Source organism: Canis lupus, chromosome 32, assembly GCF_003254725.2.
Source record: "Canis lupus dingo isolate Sandy chromosome 32, ASM325472v2, whole genome shotgun sequence".
In the NCBI taxonomy this organism is placed as follows: domain Eukaryota; kingdom Metazoa; phylum Chordata; class Mammalia; order Carnivora; family Canidae; genus Canis; species Canis lupus.
Window position 1 is genome coordinate 11,611,603 of NC_064274.1, and position 26,200 is coordinate 11,637,802.

The 26,200-nt window shown below is 38.9% G+C and overlaps 1 protein-coding gene across 3 annotated transcripts; it reads right to left on the minus strand.

Annotated features, from left to right (window-relative positions):
* Window positions 1-74: 74 nt before the first annotated feature.
* PPM1K (protein phosphatase, Mg2+/Mn2+ dependent 1K) lies at window positions 75-26,200 on the minus strand. Of its 3 annotated transcripts, XM_025425190.3 has the most exons (8): window positions 26,003-26,200; window positions 24,688-24,814; window positions 17,667-18,185; window positions 16,645-16,745; window positions 9,369-9,534; window positions 8,865-9,009; window positions 7,391-7,525; window positions 75-4,250 (listed from the first exon to the last, which is right to left on the minus strand). In XM_025425190.3, exons 3-8 carry the CDS (start codon window positions 18,104-18,106, stop codon window positions 4,119-4,121), a joined length of 1,119 nt encoding a protein of 372 aa, XP_025280975.1. In that variant the 5' UTR covers window positions 18,107-18,185; window positions 24,688-24,814; window positions 26,003-26,200; the 3' UTR covers window positions 75-4,118. The 3 variants fall into 3 exon arrangements, with proteins under 3 accessions (XP_025280975.1, XP_025280969.1, XP_025280981.1); XM_025425184.3 differs by lacking the exon at window positions 24,688-24,814 and having other exon boundaries at window positions 26,003-26,198; XM_025425196.3 differs by lacking the exons at window positions 24,688-24,814; window positions 26,003-26,200 and adding an exon at window positions 25,292-25,404.

The following is a 26,200-nucleotide window of genomic DNA, read 5'->3' on the forward strand; positions in this document are numbered from 1 at the left end:
TCACTGGTTCTCGTATGTCAGTGTCCACAGATCATATGATAAATATTGGGAGTCTGGGTTCCAAATAAACACACTTGGATTTTAAAAAGTGTTTAATGGATGTACCTTATTAAAATGGTGTTTTGAACACTGAGATATATGATTTTAGTCTGCTCACATACATTTAGTCTGCTAGTACATACATTTAAAACAGTGGTCAAAGCAGCAATTACATCAACTCACTAGGAAAGAGTACAAAGTACACTCAAGTAGCACTTTGGTTACGTTTTAAAACAATGTACACAGGAGCACTTCAGTAGAAATTAATTTGGGAAACATTAAACTGCTAAATTTTGAGCTGGAATCCAACAGCAGATAAGTAATTCTTGGAGGTGGAAGAACCGCAGGGTTTCACAGCCCAGAACACTCCACGGACCGTCAGTGGACCATTTCAACGGTCTAACAACCAGCGGGAGCTGCCAGAGTCCATGGGTCTCCTTCCATATGCCAAAAGCAACAGGCAGGTAGGTCGTCAGAATTCGGCATACAAAGACATGACATTTTATTTCTGACATTTTATTTCTGCTTAAGTCATCCAGATAACTAATAAATCCAGAATCTAATAAATACAATAAATGTAATCCAACCGAAATCTTATGTCCCTTTCCACAGATAAGAGTATGTGAACAACTGAAGTGCTAAATACAAATCCATGTTTGTATTTAACTGTTCGATACTAAACTTTAACCATCCCTTCCCCTTACTCCTCCTTGAAGCATTTTCTTACTATCATATTACCATGAAATTAAATCCTATATGTTGGCGAATTGAACACCAATAAAAAATAAATTTATTAAAAAAAAAATTAAATCCTTGTCCATTCTTAGAAAGGAAACTAGGGTAGCCCGGGTGGCTCAGCAGTTTAGTGCCAGCTTCAGCCCAGGGCCTAATCCTGGAGTCCCAGAATCAAGTCCCACATCGGGCTCCCTGCATGGAGCCTGCTTCTCCCTCTGCCTGTGTCTCTGCTTCTCTCTCTCTCTCTGTGTCTCTCATGAATAAATAAGTAAAATCTTAAAAAGAAAAAAAAAAAAAAAAAAGAAAAGAAAAGAAAAAAGAAAAGAAAGAAAGGAAACTAAATGTCTTGATATTGAGGAGTTAGCATAGGCCAAATCATTCTCTGCCAAGATTCTTTAAAAAAAAAAATCAAATTCCACTTTGAAAAATAATTTCTATTAAAAAAAAAGAAAAAAGAAAAAATAATTTCTAGTTAGATTATGTGCTAATAATTCTTCAAGGCATGTAATTTCCTTTTACTTTTGGAACTTGAGAGAAGTTCACATCATAGGGTACAGAAATTCAAAACTGTTCCCTTCAAAACAAACTATTTTTTTTTTCATAAGACTTTAAAGCACTTAAACACAAAAATTTATAACATACACAGTTAATAGAGAGCAGGACTGCATTTAGTTTTGAATGTATTAGGTACTTAAGAACCTGTACATGTGAAAAATCATGATTTTAAGAATATTTTGCCAAATGAATGTTGGCAAATAGTTTGGCGACACGTTTGATAAAGATGATTTATATACTATATATAAATGAAAAGCAATGTAAATTATAATGGATTTAAGTTTAATTACATTAATATAATCTGTACTATACCTACACCCACATGGTAATAGCCACATGGCAAATTCACAGTTATAACTAGAAAATGGTATTTAGAACAGTCTTTTTTTTCACTACTATCTGCATAATTCCTTGTAACAGACCTAGAAGCCTAATACATGTAGGCTTATCATCTTTTGTGGATTAGGGTAACCTACAAATTATACTTCAATACTGTTGTTTAAAAAGTAAACACCAGTATGTTTTTATGCTTTAGTTAAAATTGACTGATTTCGAGTTTTAAAAGATTTTCAGGTGAAGCAGAGCAAAATCCTCCCCAAACCAAGGCCTATCCAATCCTACAAATTCTTTGTTAAATCTGGCAATTCCCCTCAGTGCATCAGTGACTTCTGAGCTTGACAACATTACTTCCACCCTTAGTTTTGAAAATTAAAGAGAGGAATAGTCATGTGAAGAATTCAAATCAGTATGTTGGTAAATTGAACACCAATAAAAAATAAATTTATTAAAAAAAATAAAAAAATAAAGAATTCAAATCAAAAATGAAACCTCCATTTTCAGAATGTCATTTTGTGCTTTAGAGTTTTCATTTTCTTATGAGTTTGGAAATTCTCCATACTCTCTATATTCCATATGGAGGTTCTAGGGACCTAATTCAGAAAGAGCAAGAAAGTTTTCCAGCTTTCTTAGCCTACCTTTGGTTCCTCATTTCCCAGACAATGAACAGGAGACTATTTTCTTTTCTGTAATATTTTTTTACTTTAGCTTCCTTGAAAAAAGAAAAAAGAAAGAAAGAAATATTTCTTTGTCACCTTTTTTATCAAAGGAAAATTCTGATTAATATGTGTAGGAAAACTCAAGATTTATTTTCTTCCATTACCAAAAAGGGGTGAGAAGGTGTGAATATTTTGGGCCGTCTTCCTTGTAACAAACCTTAAATAAAACATAAAGACAGAAAACAAGCCAACCACGAGAACTGAGAGTGGGAGCTATACACTCTGCCAACCTTCTCATCTTCTTGGTTTCTTGTTTTGTTTGTTTCTATAACAAAACTCCACGCTATTCTTAACACTCAGTATTTTTCTCACATCCTATTATTTGCAAATTACCATATAGCAATGTAGCTTCAACATGCTAGTCTGCTTCTGTGTTTTCCACATCAATTACCCACCATAAAGTATCTCCTACAGCCATTTTAATTCTATTTCCTCACTTGCCAATAACCATTGGTTCTCTGCTATAAAACTGCCCTCCATTTGTCAAGACTCCTTGGGGATAAACATATTAATAATTTAAAGCTAACTGGTGGAGGAGCTATGCAGGATTGTTCCCTTTAATTCTCTATTACTCCAGAATTTACAGATGTACATATACCCACACAAACAACAAATTTACATTGTCTGCCAAGATAAACCGCAGATATAATTCCAAACACGCATGTAGAGATTCACATTTTAACAGCAAACTTACATGCAGATATAAAGAATAGCTTTACATTCCTAAATTACATTAGCAAGCTGAAATATAGAATGCTTTGATATTTTAGATTTATTCTTTGTTATGAATCATAGAAATAAGCAAAAAGGAGACATGAACCTCACACTTTGTCTGTAGCATTATCAGTCAATGTGCTATTATTGTTACTGACACATTTTCCAACTTGCTTACTCTATACAAAAAGTGACATAAACATACTATATACAGAACACAAAACAGAGATGACAAATGGAAACTATACAAAATACTTGATACCGTCGTATTTAAGTTTGTAGAGCTTTGACCAAAAGACTCACCCTGTACATATTTTTCTGATATAAAGGAATAGTCTTATATATCTGTATAGCACTCTTAGCTACAGGAGAAGAGGAATGAAGGGGGTCGGGGGAATGGAGCCCAAGTGCCACAACTGAAATACGAAAGTGCACTATTGTAAATATGCATACAATTTTGCAGTGTCATAGTGTCTGCATTAACGTCTTTTGCATTGTGAAATTTACCAGTAAGTGGTCTAGAATACAAAATATAGTCACACAGGACTCAGTTTTCACACTTACTCCTTGGTAGAACTATTAAAAATAAACACCGGCAGCTAACATATTGCAGAGCCATCACAATACCTACTAGTATTAAATAGCTTGAAGGCAAAAATCTGTTCAAATGAATAAAGAACAAAAATGATCAAAAGAAACTCGTAGCTGCCTAAGAGTTTTCATGATTAGAAATTTAACACTCAGCAAGTGTGTCAAAACCACTTTTCATTTGCTCACTCAACTCTGAGATTCACAATAGCTGAATTACACATTTATACTGAGTTTGTACAGTTGAACATAAATATGGCAGATACTTATGAAAAACTACTATGTAAATAGTTACTACATTTACACTGACTTGTGTACTGATCTAGTGAACCACAGAATAACCCAGGCACAGCTGACTTGTTTGATCTAGTAAGTTGCTTGACATACTCAGTGAAAAACACTTCCACAGAAACTCAAAGTCATAGCCAGCAATCAGGCCCATCGTCCACTGGAGGCAAAGCTTCTGCTGAATGAGAAGTTGATTTCAGAGTTCTTGTATTTTCCCCAGGCACCAAAAGGCACTACTACTGCAGTACTGTTATCTTCACTACCATACTGTATAGCCTGCAAGGTATGACAGGAAGGAAAAGAAAAATATGGAAAATCAGAGTCTGTACAGAGAAAAACTACCATTCTTCTGGAAGGTTATAATCTCATTCAAAATACAGTTACTAACCCACTTACTTTGCAGTGGTTCATGACTCACTCAACATGTATCAAGGTTCATACAGTTTATTAGATCGCACATAGAATAACAGATGACCACCCCACCCCCACCCCCAAACAATCGTATTAACTATATTCCACTGTAGCAATTTGGGCAACAGAAATACTGGTGGACTAAGATAAAAGATATGCAGCTCTTGAAGAAGAAAATAAAGCATTTAGCATAGAGACTAAAGACAAGGTAAAAAGTAATAACCTAAGGAAATGAATGTGTATAAGATAAAATGACAAAGTTCATTATGCTCCCTACAAAATGGAGAAGTGGCATAAACTAAATTTCCTACAGTAGGAAAATTATAAATCACTTCTAGGAACTAATTCAAAGGGACGCCTGGATGGCTCAGGGGTTGAGCGCCTGCCTTCAGCCCAGGACGTGATCCTGGAGTCCCAGGATCCGGTCCCGCATCGGGCTCCCTGCATGGAGCCTGCTTTGCCCTCTGCCTGTGTCTCTGCCTCTCTCTCTCTGTGTCTCTCATGAATAAATAAATAAAATCTTTAAAAAAAAAAAAAAGGAACTAATTCAAATAGCAAATGACATAGTCAGCATTGTAAGATGTGCCTGTGATTATATTCAACAGCAAATGTATTTCAAAAGAATTAACAGCTTGAGGCCAAAACTGTGAGGGAAAAAACTGTGTGATAAAAATATCTGATATAAAAAGCATCAAAATATAAAAAAGTTTTATGGGATGCCTGCGGTGGCTCAGTGGTTGAGCATCTACCTTTGGCTCAGATCGTGATCCCAGGGTCCTGGGATCAGGTCCCACATCAGGCTCCCCATGGGGAGCCTGCTTCTCCCTCTGCCTATGTCTCTGCTTCTTTCTCTATGTCTCTCATGAATAAATAAATTTTAAAAATCTTTAAAACATATATTAAAAAGTTTTAGAAACAAATTGAAAGACCAAAAAAAAATTTTTTTTGCAACATCTAAGTACTAATATATCTAACATATAGGAAGTTGTTAAAACAACCATGAGAAAGACAAATATGCCTATAAAATAATGGAAAAAAGCTTTACACAGACAAGACACACAAATGCTAACAAATGATTAGTTTCACCAACAAAGAAAAAGGATGCAAGTTTATAACACTAAAATTTGATTTTTCTACCTATCAAACTGGCAAAAAACCATATGCATTTGGAGAAACAAAAATTTATAAACATACTAGAGAAAAGTTTAAATTGGAATAGCATTTCTGGAGGGCAATTGGGCAAGCTTATTAAAGTTTTAGAATATAGTGTATCCTTTTACCTAGCAATTTTCTAGGAATTTTACCTAAGAAAAAAATATATGAAGGGAATAGATATGCATGAATAGATACAAGAATGTTTATACAGTGTTCCCTCCTGTATAATATGGGAAAGTGAACATAAACTAAATTTGCTATTAGGGAAACTAGTAAATGGATTAAGGTATACAATTATAGCAGAATAGCACACAGTCATTAAAATATCACTGCCCATGTGAATGAGAACACACTTAGAGGTGAAATTAGGAAAGAAGTGATCATCCATGGGATTGGGCCCCTTTCTGTAATCTCATGAACACACATAGTAATCAAAAGAACAATTCATCCTTGCCCATCTATTTTCAAGCAAATAATGCTTTTTAGGTAAGGTCTTATGTCTTAATTACAAAATATTAGCCTTTAAAATTTTGGGCTAGGGGTGGCTCAGTCAGTTAAGTGTCTGCCTTCAGCTCAGGTCATGATCCCTGGGTCCTAGGATCCAGCACCACATTGGGCTCCCTGCTCAGCGGGAAGCTTGTTTCTCCCTCTTCCTCTGCCTGCTGCTCCCCTGCTTGTGCTCTCTCTCTCTCAAACAGGTAAAATCTTAAAAAAAAAAAAAAAAAAAAAAAAAAAAGTTTGGGCTAAATTTGCCTTCTCAGTTGCAAATGTAAAAATTGAGAAATGTAAAAATAGCTGTTAAAGCATGATTCTAATGATCAGTGATGACTATAACCTCAAAGATCTATCTATCCATATAGAATATTAAATAGCACATGGAAACTTGGCATTTTCTTTAGTGAGTATTAGCTCTGATTGACGTACTAATACATAACCTATCCATACATCTTTCTAAATGTGTTTGTTTTTTTTCACACATCCATTTTTAAAAACCAAACATTGACTATGCTAGAGTATCCCTATACTGGATATTTACTTGGAACAGTCTAGTTTAATGGTCCAGTGGTTGAATCCAGGAGCTTGGCTGTCTGGGTTTGAAGCCCAGTTCTGCAACTTAATGGTTTTGTGATCCCTTTTTTAAAAAAAGATTTTCATTTATTTATTTCTTCATGAGAGATACAGAGAAAGAGGCAGAGACATAGGCAGAAGGAGAAGCAGGATCCCTGTGGGTAGCCCAATGTGGGACTCGATCCCAGGACTCTGTCCAGGATCAGGCCCTGAGCCCAAGGCAGACACTCAACCACTGAGCCACCCAGGAGTCCCTGGTTTTGTGATCTTGAATATGATCCTTAACTTCTCAGCCTCTGTACCTTGGTTTTCCTCATCTGTGGAAAGGGATAATACTAGCTCTAACCTCAGAAGATTACTGTGATGATTATATGAGTTAAAATGTGAATAGAAGAGTGTCTGACATATAGTATGTGATATTCCTATTAACTATTACTATAATTTACTATTGCTATTACTATGATTTCAAGGTGTGTACAAATCCAAAAAAGAAACATAGCACATTCCCTGGCACACTAATTTTACTTTAACAACTTGGGAGATTTATTAAAAAAAAATTTTTTTTGAATCGTAAAACTTCTTAAAATTGGAAATATTATGTAGTCAAGTGTAAAATTCATTGTAATACTGAAGCCAAAACACAGATTTCAAAGAAATCTCAAGCCTATAGCAGCCCCTCCAGGCTGTACCAAGACCTGAACCTGGGTTCTCCCCTCATCCCTTACCCTGCCCCCACACCACCCCAATTTGGGACTTTTCTAGCAGAAGCTCTTCTAGGTCACCTGTTCAATCACTGCATGGGCTGCTTCGTTGGGATCATGGCACTGGTTGACGAAATTACAAATCTCTTGACTATTCACCATGAAGTTAATTCCATCTGTGGTGAGGACCAGGAAGCTGTCATCGGCATGATGTAGCTGTAATCAGAACCAAATACCTAGACTCAGCCTTTGAATAATCATCAAAAGTCAAAGATTTTATCTATTTGCTGAGAGTTTCTATGTTTCAAAGCTTAACAGTGAAAATGGAAGGCCTAGATTTGGGGCAAAATTAGCAACATGCGGCATCAACCACCATGGACAAACCTAACATTTACTTAGTAACACCACAAAAGAAAAAGCTAGACAGCCAAATGATGAGAGGTAGCATGTTGCAATGGTTGAGAGCATAGTCACTGGAGTCAGGCCTCCTGAGTTTGAAATCTGCCTCTACTTTTTGGTGAGGCAAACATAGGTTAAGTTCACCTATGCTCTAGATTTGTTTTCTCTGTAAAATGGAGTAGTTTTAGCTATTTTAAACAGAGCCTGGCACATAGTAAACCCTCTGTAAGTATTTGTTAGACAAAATGAACATAAGTGAGGTAGGTATAAGATAAGAAATCATTCAATTGGGCAGCCTGGGTGGCTCAGCAGTTTAGCGCCGCCTTCAGCCCAGGACCTGATCCTGGAGACCCAGGATCGAGTCCCACATCGGGCTCCCTGCATGGAGCCTGCTTCTCCCTCTGCCTGTGTCTCTGCCTCTCTCTCTCTATCTCTCATGAATAAATAAATAAAATCTTTAAAATAAATAAATAAATCATTCAATTAACAATCACCTGCTGCCATTGTTGGGAGCCTAGCACTTGCAGAGAGGGAAGTGTCAGCTCACAACTGAGTGTATGTTGAGGGAAGTGTAGTGTAATGGGGCACTGAGTAGTAAAACGCAAAAGATGTCCGAGAAATGGAGGCGGGCAATTATTTAGCCTGGCATAAAAGGGAAGTGAAGGTCAGGTTCCAAGCGGTAGTGATACTGGATGATCAGGTGCAGCTGAGGAAGGGCCGTAGAGCCATTCTAACAGGTGAATTCCAGAGCAGCATAAAGCAAAAACCAAGCACTTCATCATACAGTAGGCCAGTTTCTTATCTGAAGAATTCATCTATCCTTCCACAAACTACTCATATATTTTTTTAAGATTTTATTTATTTATTCATGAGAGACACACACACACAGAGAGAGAGAGAGAGAGAGGCAGAGAGACACAGGCAGAGGGAGAAGCAGGCTCCATGCAGGGAGCCCGACGTGGGACTCAATCCCGGGGCCCAAGGATCACACCCTAGGCTGCAGGCGGCGCTAAACCGCTGCGCCACCAGGGCTGCCCAACTACTCATATTTTTAAAAAGTCATGTTGGCTTCAATTAAGTCTTCTAAGAAAGCCTGTAGCTAGAAACAATCCTGCATTCATTCTTTGCTAGTGTATCAAATGTTGTAGGTTGTTACCTTAATCCTCTTTGTTTCTGGTTCTGCTATCACACCACTGGTTTTAAGATCCAAATCTCCAAGACTCCTTGTCATTGCAAGTCTGCCATTCACATGAGGCTGTCCCAAACTATTCCAAGCTACAAAACCACCACATTTCTTGATCCTGGTCCAAGAAAGAAAGGAAATGAAGGCACGATTAAACTTAAGATGAATCAGTTTAAAATGCAAGGTTTTAGGGTGCCTGCATGGCTCAGTCAATTAAGCACCTGCCTTCCGCTCAGGTCATGCTCCCGGGGTCCTGGGATCTGGCCCTGCATTGGACTCCCTGCTCAGCGGAAGGTCTGCTTCTCCTCCCTCTGCTCCTACCCCCTGCTCATGCTCTCTGACTCTCTCTCAAATTAATAAATGAAATCTTTAAAAAAAATAAAATCTTAAGATAAATGGAAAATAAAATGTAAGGTTTCATTTCTATCTTGAACTATATAAACAGCATCCTCATAGAATGATCAGTGGAGGTGGTACCTTTCTTTTTCATCTTTTCTTTCTGGAGTATGGTCAATGGTCAGCTTCATGGGTTTTCCTTTTCTACACAAAATAGCCCGGCTATCCCCAACACTGGCTACAACCAGTTCAATACCATCTCTCACCAGGGCTACTGTTGCAGTAGTCCCAGAGGTCAGAAGGGTTGCTGCAAACATTATGAAAAAGAGTATAAGTCAGTGACAGTCAAATGATTGGATATGGAATTTTTATTACAAAACAAAACACAGGCATGTTAAACTAATGCTGAAATGTATCATTCTAATTTAACTAGATCTATGCAAATAAAATGCAAATGAACTATGTAAGTAAAAGCATGCAGAGAAGGAAGTATTTAATTCAGTAACAAGGCTCCATGCAAATAGAAAAAGTCGCTAACCTAATTTGGTAAAAAGTGCATCACAGTCTCCAAACGGCCTCTATTCATATAAACTAAAGCTGACTCGAGCTTATAATTATGACACCTTTGTGTGTACATTGGGTGCCAGTATTAAAAGTATTACACTTTAATTAGATTGGCTAAAATGGCAGAATGACTCTTACGTCTACTGAGCTCATTCAGGCAAGCTGATTTTCCTGAGATCTCTATGTACTTAGAAGGCTTTCTCTTCCATTTCTTACTCCGATCTTGTCAAAGTATTATCAGTTAATAAGCTAAGCAAGAATGACAAGGACGTATCCTTTGCTCTTCAAGCACTGTATTTTATATTCTTTCCTTCTACAATTGTTTTAATTTTACAAATGTTCACTAAAAAAATCCTAAAATGGCTAAAGGTTCACATTCTTTTCTATTTATCTTTGTCCTCCCCAGACATGAAACAAAGTTACAACCATCATTATATTAGGAAAATACAGGGGGTGGAGAATAATATTCATTTTAGTTTCCCAAACGCTTGATATATTCACATTTAATTTTCTCTGACCAATAACAAAATTAAATGTCACTTGGCTGGAGGTCGCCACTGTTTCCTTCATCCAATCCAAACTGCATTTTTTTATCTTTCTTTGATTTCTTCAAACCGCATCTGTTCTAAGTTCTTTATCACTTGCTAAAAATTTTGAAGGTGCATCGAGCCTTGCCAAAAGTGAGAATACTGTGAAATTAAGGGCTACAAGGTAAAGCAAATTGGAAGAAACTGAAAAGATAACTTATTTAAAGCAGGTATTGTCTTCAAAAATATGGTTAATTCTTTAAAGCATCGAAATAAAATGTTCAGGTGATCATCCAAAGATGATTTCTTTTTAAAAGGTAGATTTAGGAAAAATGAAATGCTATTGATTTGACTGATTGAGGCTCAATCTTTCCAATTTTTTGTTTTGTTTTGTTTTTGCAAAAAGACACTTTAAAAAAATTTTATCAATAGTGCATTTGGAAGGATATAGATATATAGATATAAAACTATATTTTTCCAATTGGTATATTAAAATGCCTGCTTTAATCAGAAAAGTGAAATGGAAAAAACATTAATAAACCCTAATTAATCTTTTATATCCATGCTGAATCTAATTTATCAAGAAAGAGCATTTATAGTTGCACTATCTTCCCATTGATCTTTTGATTTTGGAACTGTTGTGCAAGGTAGGATCTCAGCGATGCTAAAACATATAACCTATTTGTCATTGTGTAACGTAATACATGTTTTAGCATAAGTATCAGTGATGTTCATATTACAAAAGTTAACTTTCGAGTTTCCCAAAATGTTATATGAGATAACATTCACAGTTTGACCACTGTGATCTTTTCCAATGATGGGGAAGCACCAAACAAAAGAGCACAGGCATTCACTCAGATGCTACCTGTCCAGGGAACTTAGTATTACTCTCCTTTGCTTATTAAATGGTCAGCAGCTGCTTTTTAAAAAGTGGTTTTTAACTAGCTAGAGCAAAACAGTTAAAATTTCGTAAATGAAAACTTCCAAATTTCGCTGCTTAGGATTCTATTGTAATTCATGGCTCTGCCATCCGGGAATGTAAAAGAGCTTGAGTTTTTACCAATCCAACTTCACAGTTCCAAAATCCCAGGATTTATGGGAAAGTTTTCAAAACTAACTGTTGGTTCTGGCTTGCTAAGCATCTAAGAAATAAATATTAAATAAGCATTTATTTCATTTAGCATTTAACATGGAAGTAAAAATTCTCACTTTTTACCCTAACAACAAAAACTATAAAACTAAGACATCTTTCAATAAGGTCTTAACACTCACTGGACATTTCCTACTGCAAGTCATCTCAACTAATGGGACAAAGAGGCTGTGGGAACCTTCCAGTAGTCCAGGCTAGGAACCGCTGGACTCCTTCACCTGGGACAAAATTAAGCAGATCTCTCTTTCCACTGAAGCCCAGCATATAGTGTCCACGGGCTCCAGGTCTAGAGCTGCTGACCGGGCACAGTTCTCTGCCACAAATAACACGCACAGAGGCAAATAGGAAATTCACCCAGGAATTGTGCTCAAACATTACAAACCTGCAACACAGGGGAGGGCAAAGAAAGAGCTGCAAAATAAGGGGAAGGGTTTTTATTTTGATGAAAATTTCACTGGCAAATTATATCATATTCCAGGAGGTGCCAAATCAATGAATTCAAGACTCAGTTTGCCCAAGTTGATGGTATTTTGTAGTTGAATCTAGTTTTTCATCACAGAGTAAAACTTCTTAGTTTCACAGTGTCCCACCATAGGAAAAACTATATACAAATGCAGGCATACAAAACACATACACGGTATAACATACACATCTATACACTCATACTCTCTCTCTCCCTCACACACGCACACCACTCACACACACTGTAACAGTTAGTCCTGAGAAGTAAATCAGTACCTTTACAGAGCTGAATAAAGGGCACCGTCAATTTGTTTGGTACCAATATCAGAACTATCCCAATAACTAATGGGAAAATACATGGGTACAGCAGTGAATAATCTGTATCTGACAAATAGTCCATAGTTAGAGAAGGATGCACACTACAGTATACCACCAAATTACTGGGATTCAAATATAGATCAAGAAGGAATCAAAGCACCTCCTATACCAGATACAAGAAGTAGCATATTTGTTAATGATGCTGAAGCATTTTTTTTTTTAGTAGACTGATTAATTTAAATTAATTGTTTAAATTTAGGCTAGTAAGGCTCTTGAGCTCTAGTGCCTGTTGATGAGTTTATGGAATTCATCAAACGGGTATTTCTGCAGCTCTCTTTTCCCCGGTGTTGCAGGTCAACATATCAAAAGAAAAATGATCAAGTTTTTGAATGGCAACATAAGAGTAAAAGCTCTACTTTGCAAACCATAACCCCCCCTGGGTAATTATTGTTTACTGCATAAATGATAATATATATAAATCAATACAGTTTCAATATTTATTCAATGTGGGTGTTCTAGACATGTATGACTCATGAACACCAAAATCCAAGTAATGAGCTGAAGCAGTAACAGCACAATAAGTATCTCTTCTATATTGTCCCTATTGCCTTTTGCTTTTGGCTGCTGCCAGTATAAGAAGGGTACTAGAAAACACTGCTTTTCTGACACTGGTTATTCTGTAGAGATCAGGTAATGTGAAGAGCACGGAAGTTTCCAACAGGACTCACGATGCTGCCACCAACATCTCACGCTCTGAACGTCAGAGCAAGTCTTCTCTTTTTGATCCATTTGTCTCTTGGGGAGTTTTGCTGCTTTCAAGGCTTAAGCAATCTAGAAACACTTGGAAGAGTTTATAGGATGTAAAGGATATAATCTCAGTTTTATACCACCCCGTTTGCTTTAAGTGACAATTTGTTGATAAACAGCAGAGTAATGGGACATCATTGGAATTTACTGGCTGATTTCATTAACTGTAAAAATACATGTGACTGGCATAAATTGAATACAAAAATGCCTAAAGATGATGATGAAATTATCTTCATAAATAAGGGTAATTTCAAAATGTGTCAACAAATCAATAAAAATAGCCAGCAATTTCATAAGGGCAAGATTCTTGCTGTTTTTGGCAAGTGGCATTCTGATTTTAGTCTCCTCAAACCCCCTCATTTTAAACTGAAATAGTAACTATTTTAAATGCTAATGGGATAATTTGAAACACTTTATGCAGATGTGACAGCTTTGGACCAAACTCTTGAAGAAAACGTTTTATGTTCACTTTATTTTATTCACTTTTTCTCAAGAAAGCTAATATAGTATAATTGAGGGGTACTCCTCCCATTTATACCCCAAATTCTATTATTACTGACTTATTCCTGTGGCTTAACCAATCTCTCTTCAGGCTTCCCCTACTTAAAATTCAAATCCATGCAGCAGTGATAACTCATTAAAACATATACATTAATAATTTGGTTAAATCAGGGGTGCCTGGGTGGCTCAGTAGTTGAGTGTCTGCCTTAGGCTCAAGTGGAGATCCTGGGGTCCTAGGAACAAGCCCTGAGGAGATTCCCCTCTGAGTGGGGCGGCTGCTTCTCCCTCTCCCTCTGTCCCTGCCCCTGCTCATGCTTGCTTGCTCTCTTGCTCACTCTCTCTCTCTTTCAAATAAATAAGTAAAATCTTCTTTTAAAAATTTGGTTAAATCAGCTCTTGGATAATCAAATAATAAACTGTAATAACTTTGGTGAGAAAGAACAGGCATGGAGATCAGGTCAGTCCAAATAATGATTGAGTACCTTCCAGATTCTATACTGGGTGCCGAGCACTGGAGATTCAAAATGAATAAACCATGGTCCCTACTTTTAAACTGCTCATTGGAATGGCTCAAGGAGGGAAAATGGGACTAATGCTGATAGAAAAGTTAAAAAAAAAAAAAAACTGGAAGAGGGCAAACTGTATTATTTCACAATTTTATTTAACTAGCACTGGATCCTATATCTATCCCAAAAAGAATATTATCCACTCTTATAATACTGATACAGCTTCAGTTCTTACTAAAAACCAAAAAAAAAAAAGTTTTTAATTTAAATAACTTTGAAATCTGAAACAGTATTTGTTTTAATTCACAAATTGAAAAATTAAAACAACTTACAGCATCTATCTTCAGTGACTTTAATATATTTGATAAAATAGGCCCCAAATATCAAAACGCAATTTTTAGCAATGTTAAAAGCCTTGGCAACTTACTAAGAATAAATTTTAAAGTTGTTCTCAAAATTCTTATTTAAAGACACACACATAGACCAAGTGATCTATAAGAATACACACAAAACAAGATTTAAGAACAATGTCATAGTAGACCCTTTCTTTTAGTAGCACACTAGGTTTCATTCTGTTGTGCTCCTTTATACTTGCAAACAATTGGCCATTGAATGAAAACTAAATTTGAGGCTATCTTATGAAAATTCTGAGATCATTAACTCAAAGCGTATGACAGATGCACTAAGTTAAATGGAGTTTAAATTTATTATTAAAAATTACATTTTAGGCATTTTAGGATTACTTTCTTTGTACAGCCACGAGTAAGGCACCTTCAGAAAGTTTCTCTTAAGGTAGGGAAGTTAAACAAATTTTTTCAGAAAGTTCAAAATTCCCTTTAACAATTCTTTAATAAATTCTTTTTTTTTAATAAATTCTTTATTTATTCTTTGATAAAATTCCCTTTAATTTATTCTTTAATAAAATGAAAGGGGTCCTCTCATATTTAATGCTGAATCTCAGTTTTAAGCAACTTCGTCAATGAGATTCTTTACCAAAGGACTGACTGCACCCATGAAGGGTTAATGTTTTGATCATTGGCCCCCACATTCCCATGGTAAACTCAGGTTTTCTTATGACAGGTAGAGCTGTTAGGCTCTACCTGTTTACAGAACAGCTGGTGCACACCACCTGCACTACAGCCAATAAACATCTTGGTGTGAGTGAGATACAGCCAACTTGGTTATGAATGAAAAAAGAGCATGCCAATATTCAGAGTCATAAAATTAAAACTATAAGAAAGTGTTTGACTGTTCTCTTCTACCTCCTATGTTTTACCATTAGGAACAAGAGTTCAATCTTATACCTACAATTTACCTTCTCTCAACCTCTATTTTCAAAGGTGAGGAGCCAGCTGGAAGGAAAAAAGTCCAAAGGAATGAAGAAGAGAAAATGGGCCGAATGATCTACAAATAAGAAAACAAATCCCTGAACAAAGAAAGTGGACTCTGATGCTTTTCCAAGAACTATGGTAACAGTGAGGTTCTCAAAAAAGGGGCGGGAAAAATCTTATAAGATGGCAAACAGAGCCACCTTGTCATCCTCTAGAACCCTCATCATGAACATGCCCGTGAGAGAAGCCACTGTGGGTGCCAGGGAAATCCCAGCCCCTCACTCTGTAACTGGCCTTATCAGTGAAATGAGGCTTTCCGTTCTTATGCTCTCCAATAGAAAATTGTGAAATGTTCATTTCTTTGGTGCTTTGACTTCCTTTAAATAAAGAGAGGAGCCAAACACAGATTAATATTGCGTTACTCACTTCCTCATCAGTTAAGGGGTCTGTAGCATGGCCACTGCAGAAGTTTTACATGGTCACTGCAGAAGTTTTCAAGATTACCTTTAAGAGCAAAAGATTTGGGGGCCAACTAACTAGAAAACACTAGTTTTCTATGTTTCTATGAAAAACACTATGTTTTTCGGAATGTTTTTGATAAATTTAGTCAAAATCAGAAACATTTTACTTTTAAAATTTAAGGACATACAGTACACAAATTTTAAAAATTCAGCTGTCATGCCCTTGTGTTTAACAAATAAAAACAAAACTATCACTAGTTACCACAAGATGCAAGATGAAATAATGTTTAGGAGTGGGAGAAAACATATCTTCTTTTAATTAAACAAAGTAGTGCATATTAGCCATTGTCTTTTCTTACTTAGGACCAGTTAGCAATTTTCTTCTTGTCTGGACAATTATTTCGTAGCTAAATGAGATGACCCTATAGTGTATTTTAGTACTTGTTCATCAGATTCATCTAAAAAACCAAAAACAGTAAACCCTCCCATAGTATGGATCTCCTATTCACATAAAGAGCAAATTTAACATTTTTTCATCCTTTTAAAATTTAAATTCAATATCAGAACCATTTTAGAGCTTCAATTGTTGAAAAATTCTCCAATATACTTCATTTAAAAATGAGGTACTAACATTACTTTGGATTCCAAACAGCATTTAAAGTTATTCAAAATCACTTTCAACATAAGCATCCTCACATATAAACTTACATTCCCAACCCTAAGGGGCTTAAATTGTTTCCTTTAACTAGACATGCCCCAGGACCCAAAGGAATGTGATCGTTTTACTTACCATCAGCAGACAGGTGGGCATGCCTCGCAAAGGCTTTATCTATTTCTAGAAAAGCCAAGGTCAACACAGTTTCCAAGTTCTTCTCTTTAGGAAGCAAATCCCTTTGTGGAGAGGAAGAGAGTCCCAAACAATCATCTTATTAAGGTTTCTCTTCATCTAGGTCCCTCTGGCTAGCTTTTATTCCATACAGTAGACCTCCATAGTTTGCCTTCCAGATGCTTAAAATCCACAGATTAACAAACAAATCAAGTTAGGAAATAACTAGGCATGGAGATAAGCCTTTAAGAACAATGAAATAAAAGTCCAAGTCTCCATGCTCAAAGATTAATACTTTCTATCCACAACCCTGAGAGGTCAAAAGTTCCCTCAAATAAAAATACACCACTAAGTTCAAAAATATGAATAAATTTTAAAAATATATGAATAAATCGACTTATGACAGCACGAATAACAATTTCACGGCATAATTAACTATACACACGAAGACATAGTCCTATGTTCTCCCCCTCTTTTAATTCAAGTCGTATGATCCCCAAAATACATTACTTATCACTGCAGTAAATGAACTTTTTAAAGAGCTCCAAAATACCCTCATTAAATGCATTTTCTCCATATGAATGTCAATCAACTAAAGCTAGTCATACCCCTTGAAAGAAGAATTACCATTTATTGAAGTACTATTTGCCATGCACTGGTAGGAGTAAATGCTTCTCAGAGTACATGCGCTCATGTACTTTATGTTACTTTGCTTGAAATGATCACAAATCAAAGTGCAGTTGATTCTGGTCAATGCGGTCACCCGGGGAGTTGTTAAGAACATACATTGTGGAAAGGTGATAATCATCAGTAATGAATGGCATTCTTGGGGCACCTGAGGTCACGGTCCCAGGGTCCTGGGATGGAGCCCCGCAAGCAGGGAGCCTTCTTCTCCCTCTGTCCCTCCCCCTGCCCATGCTCTCTCTGTCTCTCAGATAAATAAATATCTAAGAAATAATAATAAAGCACACACGAAGTGTACATACATGATGCAGGTCTCCATGTGGGTGTGACAGAAATCAGCAGCTGCGGGTCCGCCGTGCCCGTCGTACACCGCGAAGTACAGGACCTCATCTGTTAGCTGGGCGCTGTCGAACCGGTCTTCGTTCTCCTTTCGTTTGCCAATATGCGAGGCGCAGCCTACGTTTTCCAGGCTGATTTTGGGGATCGGCTTGCCGTACTTAATGCTGGGCGGCAGCAGAATGGGCTCGTCGATGCGGTTATCCCAGATCCCGAAATTATCCCAGGTGGCTGGACGCCCACTACCATCCGGGTCAAACCTCGAACACCGAGGCTCTGAAGTGGAGCCGTGGCAGGTGGGTGTCAGCCGCCTGTCGTCCTGCAGGAGGCGGGAGCTTAGCAGCACTCTCCTCCTCACGTGGCTCCCACCACTTCTAACCAAAGTAATTAAGGCAGCTGTTGACATAACTCAACTCCAAAGAGTTCAGGGATGAGGGAAAGGTCTCTAGAACAATAATGGAATGTCTTCAGGAAAAATGATGCAGCTGAGTAGAGAGAGACAGAGAGACTCCATCAGTAATTGCACATACAATTCTTGATATATCATTAGATATTACCAAAACATAAGGCCATAAAGAATGCGGCACCCAACAGCCCACTTCCAGGAACAGTGCATCAAAACCAAATTGATTTACCTACCCCTTTCACAGTATTTAAAATCTATAAAAATGTGGCAATATGTGTATGTCATATAGAACAAGTGTCTCTCAAACTTTAACCTACAGTCACCTGGGGAACTTGTTAAAATGCGAATTCTGATTCAGTTTGTCTAGGGTGGAACTGAGATTCTGTATTTCAGGCCAGCTCCCTGGTGACAGCAAACTGCTAACCCAGCAGGCCTACACTTTCCATAGCAAGAACACAGAATATGGGTGTAACTACATAGTCTTCCCTTCATCAACTCCATTGCTGTGAAGAAAAGGTAGGGGCAAATGTTAACAGTAACGAAGTCTCTTAGGGGGAAAGAAATAAGAAAAGTACCTGGCTTTGTTTGTTTTTAAAGATTTTATTTATGTATGATTTATTTGAGAGAGCATGAGAGAGAGACAGAGAGATCTCACAAGCAGGGGGAAAGGGTAGAGAGAGAGAAGCAGACTCCTCACTGTGTGGACAGCCCACGTAGGACTCAAACCCAGGACTCTGGGATCATGACCCAAGTGGAAGGTAGAGGTTTAACTGACTAAGCCACCTAGGAGCCCTGAAAGTAATTGGTTAATAGAATAGTTATGACAGTTCCGTATTCAGAGTGCCCAAGTTTTAGCAAAGACACAATCTAGGATCTAAATTCTGTTTCAAGATTTGTCAACTTACTAAACTTCATGTACTTCATTACTATGGTTAATGTAGAATTGTTCATGCAAACACCGTCACAGGCACATGGATGAGCCACTTCTGATGTGTGTGATCACTGGTACTGGTGGCACCACCTTTGTGACTTATGAGCAACTGATCTGTGCATTTACGTTAACAGATACTGGTCTGCAATCCACCAGCCCAGCAGCCTAGCCCCTGTGTTGGCTGTGGACTACTACAGCAGCAGCTAGCACCTGAGACCAGACTACATTTCCTTGAAATTATTACTTTGCACCTCCATTTTTGGACTCTGTCCCAAAGCTGAATCCTCCCCTGGGTGTTGTCAGGAGGAACTTCTACACCCCTGCAGGAAGGGCTGTGTTTCTGGCAGTTTTCCATACAAATAAGGTTCAAGGCAAAAGTTCAACTCCACGGTGCTTTGTTCTGTTACTTTATGTATTAAAAACCAAATGGAAAAGATAGCATCATGTCAAGATTTGATCATGCTGGTGGAGGGTATACAGGCATTATATTACTCTCAATTGTATGTTTGAATTATTTCACAATAAAAAGTGGACTTGAAAAAATATATCTTAGCATAAGGCGCACACACACACACACACACACACACACACAAAGCCCAGCTTGAGTGAATGCACAGGTAAATGCATTGCAGATTTCAAATAATCATTTTCAAGTAAATTTTTGGAAATCAGTCTAGCTTTGTGTAGGAACAGTAAATAAAACAGTAGATATTAGCATTATATTACTTTAAAAGATTGAAACTCACTTCTTCTATGACAATATTAGGGGTAGAGGAGACATACTATCTCCGGTTATCGAGTATCAAAGAGAAGTAACACATTAATTTACAAAAAAAAAAGGGTGTTCGGGGATCCCTGGGTGGCGCAGCGGTTTAACGCCTGCCTTTGGCCCAGGGCACGATCCTGGAGACCCAGGATCGAATCCCACGTCAGGCTCCCAGTGCATGGAGCCTGCTTCTCCCTCTGCCTGTGTCTCTGCCTCTCTCTCTCTCTCTCTGTGTGACTACCATAAATAAATAAAAATTAAAAAAAAAAAAGGGTGTTTAATCCTTTGCTTCTGATTGAAGATTATATATTTATTCAGCAGCAATAATATGTTAGATAAAGGTAAGGGCTTGTGAAGAAGTCTCAAACTACAATACCATCTACACTAGAGAACTAAGTACTGATCCTCTTTCTTTCTCTTTCTTTCTTTCTTTCTTTCTTTCTTTCTTTCTTTCTTTCTTTCTTTCTTTCTTTCAATTTCTTTATCTATTCATGAGAAACATGGAAAGAGAGAGAGAGGCAAAGACACAGCCAGAGGGAGAAGCAGGCTCCCTGCAAGGAGCCGGATCCCAGATTCCGGGAACACACGCCTTGGGCTGAAGGCAGACAACCACCCAGGCATCCTCTAAGTACTGATTATTGATGGAGATAATTCACAAAGCAGCTTTATACCTTACAGTAAAAAAATAAAACTTTTAAGGCGCATTTGTTCGAAACCACTCATATTTGAAGAGTGCACCAGAAATCAGTGAAGTTCTACTCCTTTTTCTTTTAAATTGAGATATAACTGACAATACAACATTATATTAGTTTCAGGTACACAATATAAGGAGTCTATTTTTGTATAAACAAAGTACTATTCTTTTGGCTTCAATCTGAAATCATGTGTTCTATATTCTATATTCGGCCTTGGGCCACTTTTTTAGTCGTTCACCTCTTTAAACAGCATTCTAGAATTAGAAGCAAATAAATAACAAGTAAATTTTTTTTGCAGCTCTTCTAGGGTACTCGTCTACTCTCTCTCTTCCAAAAATAAAACAATAAGACAGAGTCGCGCTTTTAGCAGGAAACAAATATCCACTGGAAACGTTATTAAGAATGAAACAGGGGGATCCCTGGGTGGCGCAGCGGTTTGGCGCCTGCCTTTGGCCCAGGGCGCAATCCTGGAGACCCGGGATCGAATCCCACGACGGCCTCCCGGTGCATGGAGCCTGCTTCTCCCTCTGCCTGTGTCTCTGCCTCTCTCTCTGTGTGTGTGTGACTATCATAAATAAATTTTTTAAAAAATTAAAAAAAAAAAGAATGAAACAGGGGATCCCTGGGTGGCTTAGCGGTTTTCCACCTGCCTTCCACCCAGGGCGTGATCCTGGAGTCCCAGGATCGAGTCGAGTCCCACATCGGGCTCCGTGCATGGAGCCTGTTTCTCCCTCTGCCTGTGTCTCTGCCTCTCTGCCTGTGTGTGTGTGTGTGTGTCTCTCATGAATAAATAAATAAAATCTTTAAAAAAAATGAATGAAATAAAATGGGGTGCCAGGGTGGCACAGTCAGGTGAGCTTTGGACTCTTGGTTTTGGCTCAGGTCCTGATCTCATGGGTTGGGGCAGGGGGTCAAGCTTCGCATTTCGCTCTGTGCAGAGTCTACTGCAAGAGTCTCTCCCTCTGCTCTCCCCCATCAAAATAAGTAAATAAATCTTAAAAAAAAAAAAAAAGAATGAAATAAAATGTAAATTGGGCAGTTTCTTTAAAAGCCTGCATGCTCTAAAATCAATCATCAACCTGGCCTCCTTCCTCATTTATTATCTGCACAATAATCTCAGAAAGTAAGGGGAATAGTCATAGGAAAACATTTATTTTAGGGAATGCTTTTGGCATAGAGGAAATGTGAGCCAGATATATAGTCAGTTTACAAAGCTAGATCAGCACCATTTACACAAGCAGGTGACTTTGTGTATTTCCAATGCAATATAACTAAATCATATTTATCTCCATATTCCCCAGGGTGACAATTCAAAGAGGACCTGTGTTCCCAAGCTAAAAAACAACTTTGAATTAAATCTGCACATCAAGAAAAGTTTCCTCCAGAGATTCAAGCTAGGAATCCGCCAATCAGCTGTCCCCGGTTCTCCAAATGCCCACAGAAATGACTACACACTGACTAGCAGATAGGAGAATATACTTTATGATGTGGGGAAAAAAAAAAAAACCCCAAGCCTGTGTGGGGGTGAAAAAAACACATTAAGTGTTCTTCATAACAAAAGGAGCGGAGAACAAACTGACAAACACGTAAGAGGTATTTTATTATTTGTCAGTTCAGCAATTATAAATTGGCATGTGCTTAAATCATTCTGCAAACCAAAAAAAGTTATTCAGGAATCCTTTATGTCAATCTCTCGGTCAGAAATCAAGGCTACTTTATTTTTATAAGCCATTTTTTTTCATTTTAACTTTTATATTCAAACTTTGAAAGTAAAAGTCATCCAAAAGAGTCAAGGGGCAGAAGTTATCCTGCTTGAAAGCCATTTGAAGACACAGAAATGTCAGGGCTAGAGTTAAATCAACAAAGAACATAAGACTGCATTACCCACACATCATATTCTACTAGCAAAAATAAAATGTAAAAAAACTATGCTAAGCAAGAAAATAAAAACTTGGCTGGAATCCTAGTGACAGAACAGGCTATTTATATCAGCAACCTAAACTATAATGATAGTCATATACCAAAAGGGAACAAAGAGGGAGGGGGGACAATCTTCCTTCTAGACCAAACTTTACCAAATTCCTTTTTATTTCCCAATCAAAACAAAAATGTGGGCAGCCCGGGTGGCTCAGTGGATTAGCACTGCCTCTGGCCCAGGGCATGATCCTAGAGTCCCAGTATCAGTCCCACATTGGGCTCCCTGCATGAAGTCTGCTTCTCCCTCTGCCTGTGTCTCTGCCTCTCTCTCTCTCTCTCTCCTCTCATGATTAAATAAATACAACCTTTAAAAAAAAATAAAAAAATAAAAAACAAAAATGTATGACCCACAAATTTACTTTTATCACATTTTTTAAATGTGTGAATAAGCGCATACATATGTACATAACAGAAACCCTATATATTCTACGTGCTATCAATAAATAAATGCCTGAAAACATTTTCCTTTTTCATCATTTTCACATTGATTTGTGTGACCAGGCCTTCTCCATCTTCTTCCTTAACGCTTTATCGGTTTAATCTGATACTTTAAAGTCCTGAGACAGAACTTTTGACAAGTGAAAAATTTGGCGCCTGGTTCACCAATTCTGAATAGCAGGAAGGATTCTCAGCAAAGAGGGTTAAATTCGAAATAAGCTCTGAGACCACGAGAGTAGGCACAGAGATTCTGCATGAGGGCACTGCTGAAAACCCACATCCTGAGAGTAGGAAATCTCAGGTGAAATCGATCAGGAAGGGAAAAACATGCATTTGGTTTGTAGTAAACTTCTGAAGTACATACTTGATTTAAAAATAGAAAGAAAAGGGATCCCTGGGTGGCGCAGCGGTTTGGCGCCTGCCTTTGGCCCAGGGCGCGATCCTGGAGACCCGGGATCGGATCCCACGTCGGGCTCCCGGTGCATGGAGCCTGCTTCTCCCTCTGCCTGTGTCTCTGCCTCTCTCTCTCTCTCTCTCTCTCTCTCTCTCTCTCTCTCTCTCTCTGTGACTATCATGAATAAATAAATAAAATCTTTAAAAAAAAAAAAAAAATAGAAAGAAAAAAAAATAGAAAGCATTGGGCAGCCCCGGTGGCTCAGTAACGCTGCCTTCAGCCCAGGGCCTGATCCTGGAGACCCAGGATCGAGTCCCACATCAGACTCCCCACATCAGGTTCCCTGCATGGAGCCTGCTTCTCCTGCCTGTGTCTCTGCCTCTCTCTCTCTCCTCTCTGTGTATTCTCATGAATAAATAAATAAAATCTTTAAAAATAAAAAGCCTCATACACAGCTACAAGATTGCTATGCCAATTTTACATTTTCATATCACTCCCATTTTATAACCCCTCAATGGTTTAAATATCTCAGCTGTCCAGATTTATTTTTGGATAAGAGAGTCACTCACTCTCTCTGGCAGAAGGATGCACTTGGGATTTGAGTTAAACTGTTGACTTCTGAAAGCAGGTCAAAAGGGCAATTTATTGTTGTTAATTATAAGCACATGCCAAAATTATTCAGGCACTCTACAGTTCCGTACTAGAGAAAGCTGCTTAGATTTATCCCCCCAGCAAAGATATTTAAGAAAGTATTCATATTTGCCCATTATAAAGCAGCACTCCGGTATCTTTACATCAGTAACTTCTGCAAAGGAAATATAAGGTAATTTTAATATTCACAAAGCAAATATTTCTTTATCAACTTTTTATTTTTTTATTTTTAAAGATTTTATCTATCTATTCATGAGAGACACAGAGAGAGAGAGAGGCACAGAGACATAGGCAGAGGGAGCCTGCTATGCAGGCTCCATGCAGGGCGCCCGATGTGGGACTCCATCCCGAGGACTCCAGGATCACGGTCTAAACTGCTGAGCCACCCAGGGATCCCCTTTATCAACTTTTTAAAAGACAACATGCATCCCAATTAAATTCAAATGGTTTGGAAACTCCCAAAAGCATTTCAGGAAATGTGGACTCCAATGGCTTATCAGTACTCTGCTGGGAGGAAGGGAAAGAAACTCTAACAGGTCTACAGGAGGGAAAGAACAACAATAAAAACCCTAAATGATTCCCCTTGGGTTTGATGTGAACATGTTTAGATGTGTGAAAAGAGGAAAGAAAGTCAGAGCAGAAGTATTCATTGTTCTAATTCCATAGATATCTTTTAAAACATCTTTGTTAATGTGGATATGACTCACAGACCACATTCCAAACCTGTACCTTTACACTTCACTTAAGGGATTTTCCTTGACATTCTATACTACATCAACAGCATATCTTCCCTCTTCTTTCCTCTTTAAGATTCCAGTCAAGGGAGGTGCTTGTGTTGGTCATCAGTAAAAAGTGACTACAGTTGCAAGAAAAAAAAAAAATCATTAGCAAGAACTCACTACTCAAAAAATTATAACTATCACCCGGTGGTTCATTTGTTCTCTTCCTCTAATACCATGACATCACTACTCTTTTTCAAGACCTTTATAATCCGTCTCACTTGTCACTCGTTCTGAAACCGACGACAATCTCATTCCTTCCCCCGTACTGGTGAAGGATGGGTGCAAAGGGCTTGGGAGGCCTTGCTGCGCATTTTCAGTCTGAAGCTCAGAAACGCCAGGGGAGCTTTAGGGACTCCAAATTCCCTGGCTATTTCCACGCGGAGCCTAGTCTTTGTCGCCTCCTGGGAAGTCTCTAATCTACATAAAGCGACCGTTTAAAAAAAACATCAGCAGCCACAAGGCCTCTCCTGGCAATGCAAAACGCACATCCTCGGATCGACACGAACCAGGGCTCTGCATCCTGCTCTATTCTGGTCCCCTGAAACGCTCACCCTTGGACAGTTCGGGATCCTGGGCTGGCTCGCAGGCTGTGACAGAGGAGTAGCCAGTGTGATACACGGCAGGAAGCACACCCTCCCGCCCGCGCAGCGCTGCAGATGGCTGGGCTCCCTCCAGCACCTTCCGCCGCCCAGTCTCCGCCTCCCAACCACCCTCTCCGCGCACAGATCTCGGGTGTCGCCACGTCTCCCTCACCCCCTCCGCATCTGCGGCGGCGCCGCGACGCTGACCCCCTGCAGCATCCTCGAGTCCGGGGTGCGCGCAGGGCAATCCCGAGCCTCGCTACCGGGAACCGCGAACCAGCAGCCCCCGCCCTTTCCACCATCCCATCCAAGGTCCCTCCTTCCTTCCAACCCCGACTTACTTCACTCGCTTGGGTGGCGCCTCCAGCCTGCAGTCAAGTTCAAGGCCGAGCGAGGGGGGTCCCGCTGGGAAACGCCCGCGGCCCGCAGCGCAGCCGGGGTGGGCCCTGCCGGACACGCTGCTCTGGACCTTCGTCCAAAGGCAGAAAGCGGCGCACGGAGAGCCCAGACCCTGACTGTGGGGCGGGGGGATCTGAACCTACATTTATCTCCCCTCCCCTCCCTGACGACCGCTCCGTTTACTCTCGATTCCGCAGCCCCGGGGCGCAGGGGTGCGACCCTGCCTAGAAATAATATCACAAACTGTTAGAAATAAATGCCGTGCGCTCTCTAGGCTCTTACCTCGCGATGGTTACGTCCCTGGGGATTTTCTAATTGATTACCGGAGGTCGGGGAAGGGGCTTTCCTGCTGGGTAAATCAGGTTGCCTTCCCCGATGTTTCTGGAGCAAGCACCTAGCAAGCCACTGGCTCTCCTGCTGGAAAATCTCGAGAATTTTTCGCCCGCAGCGAGCCAGATGGAGAGGGGAAGTCCGCCCCCG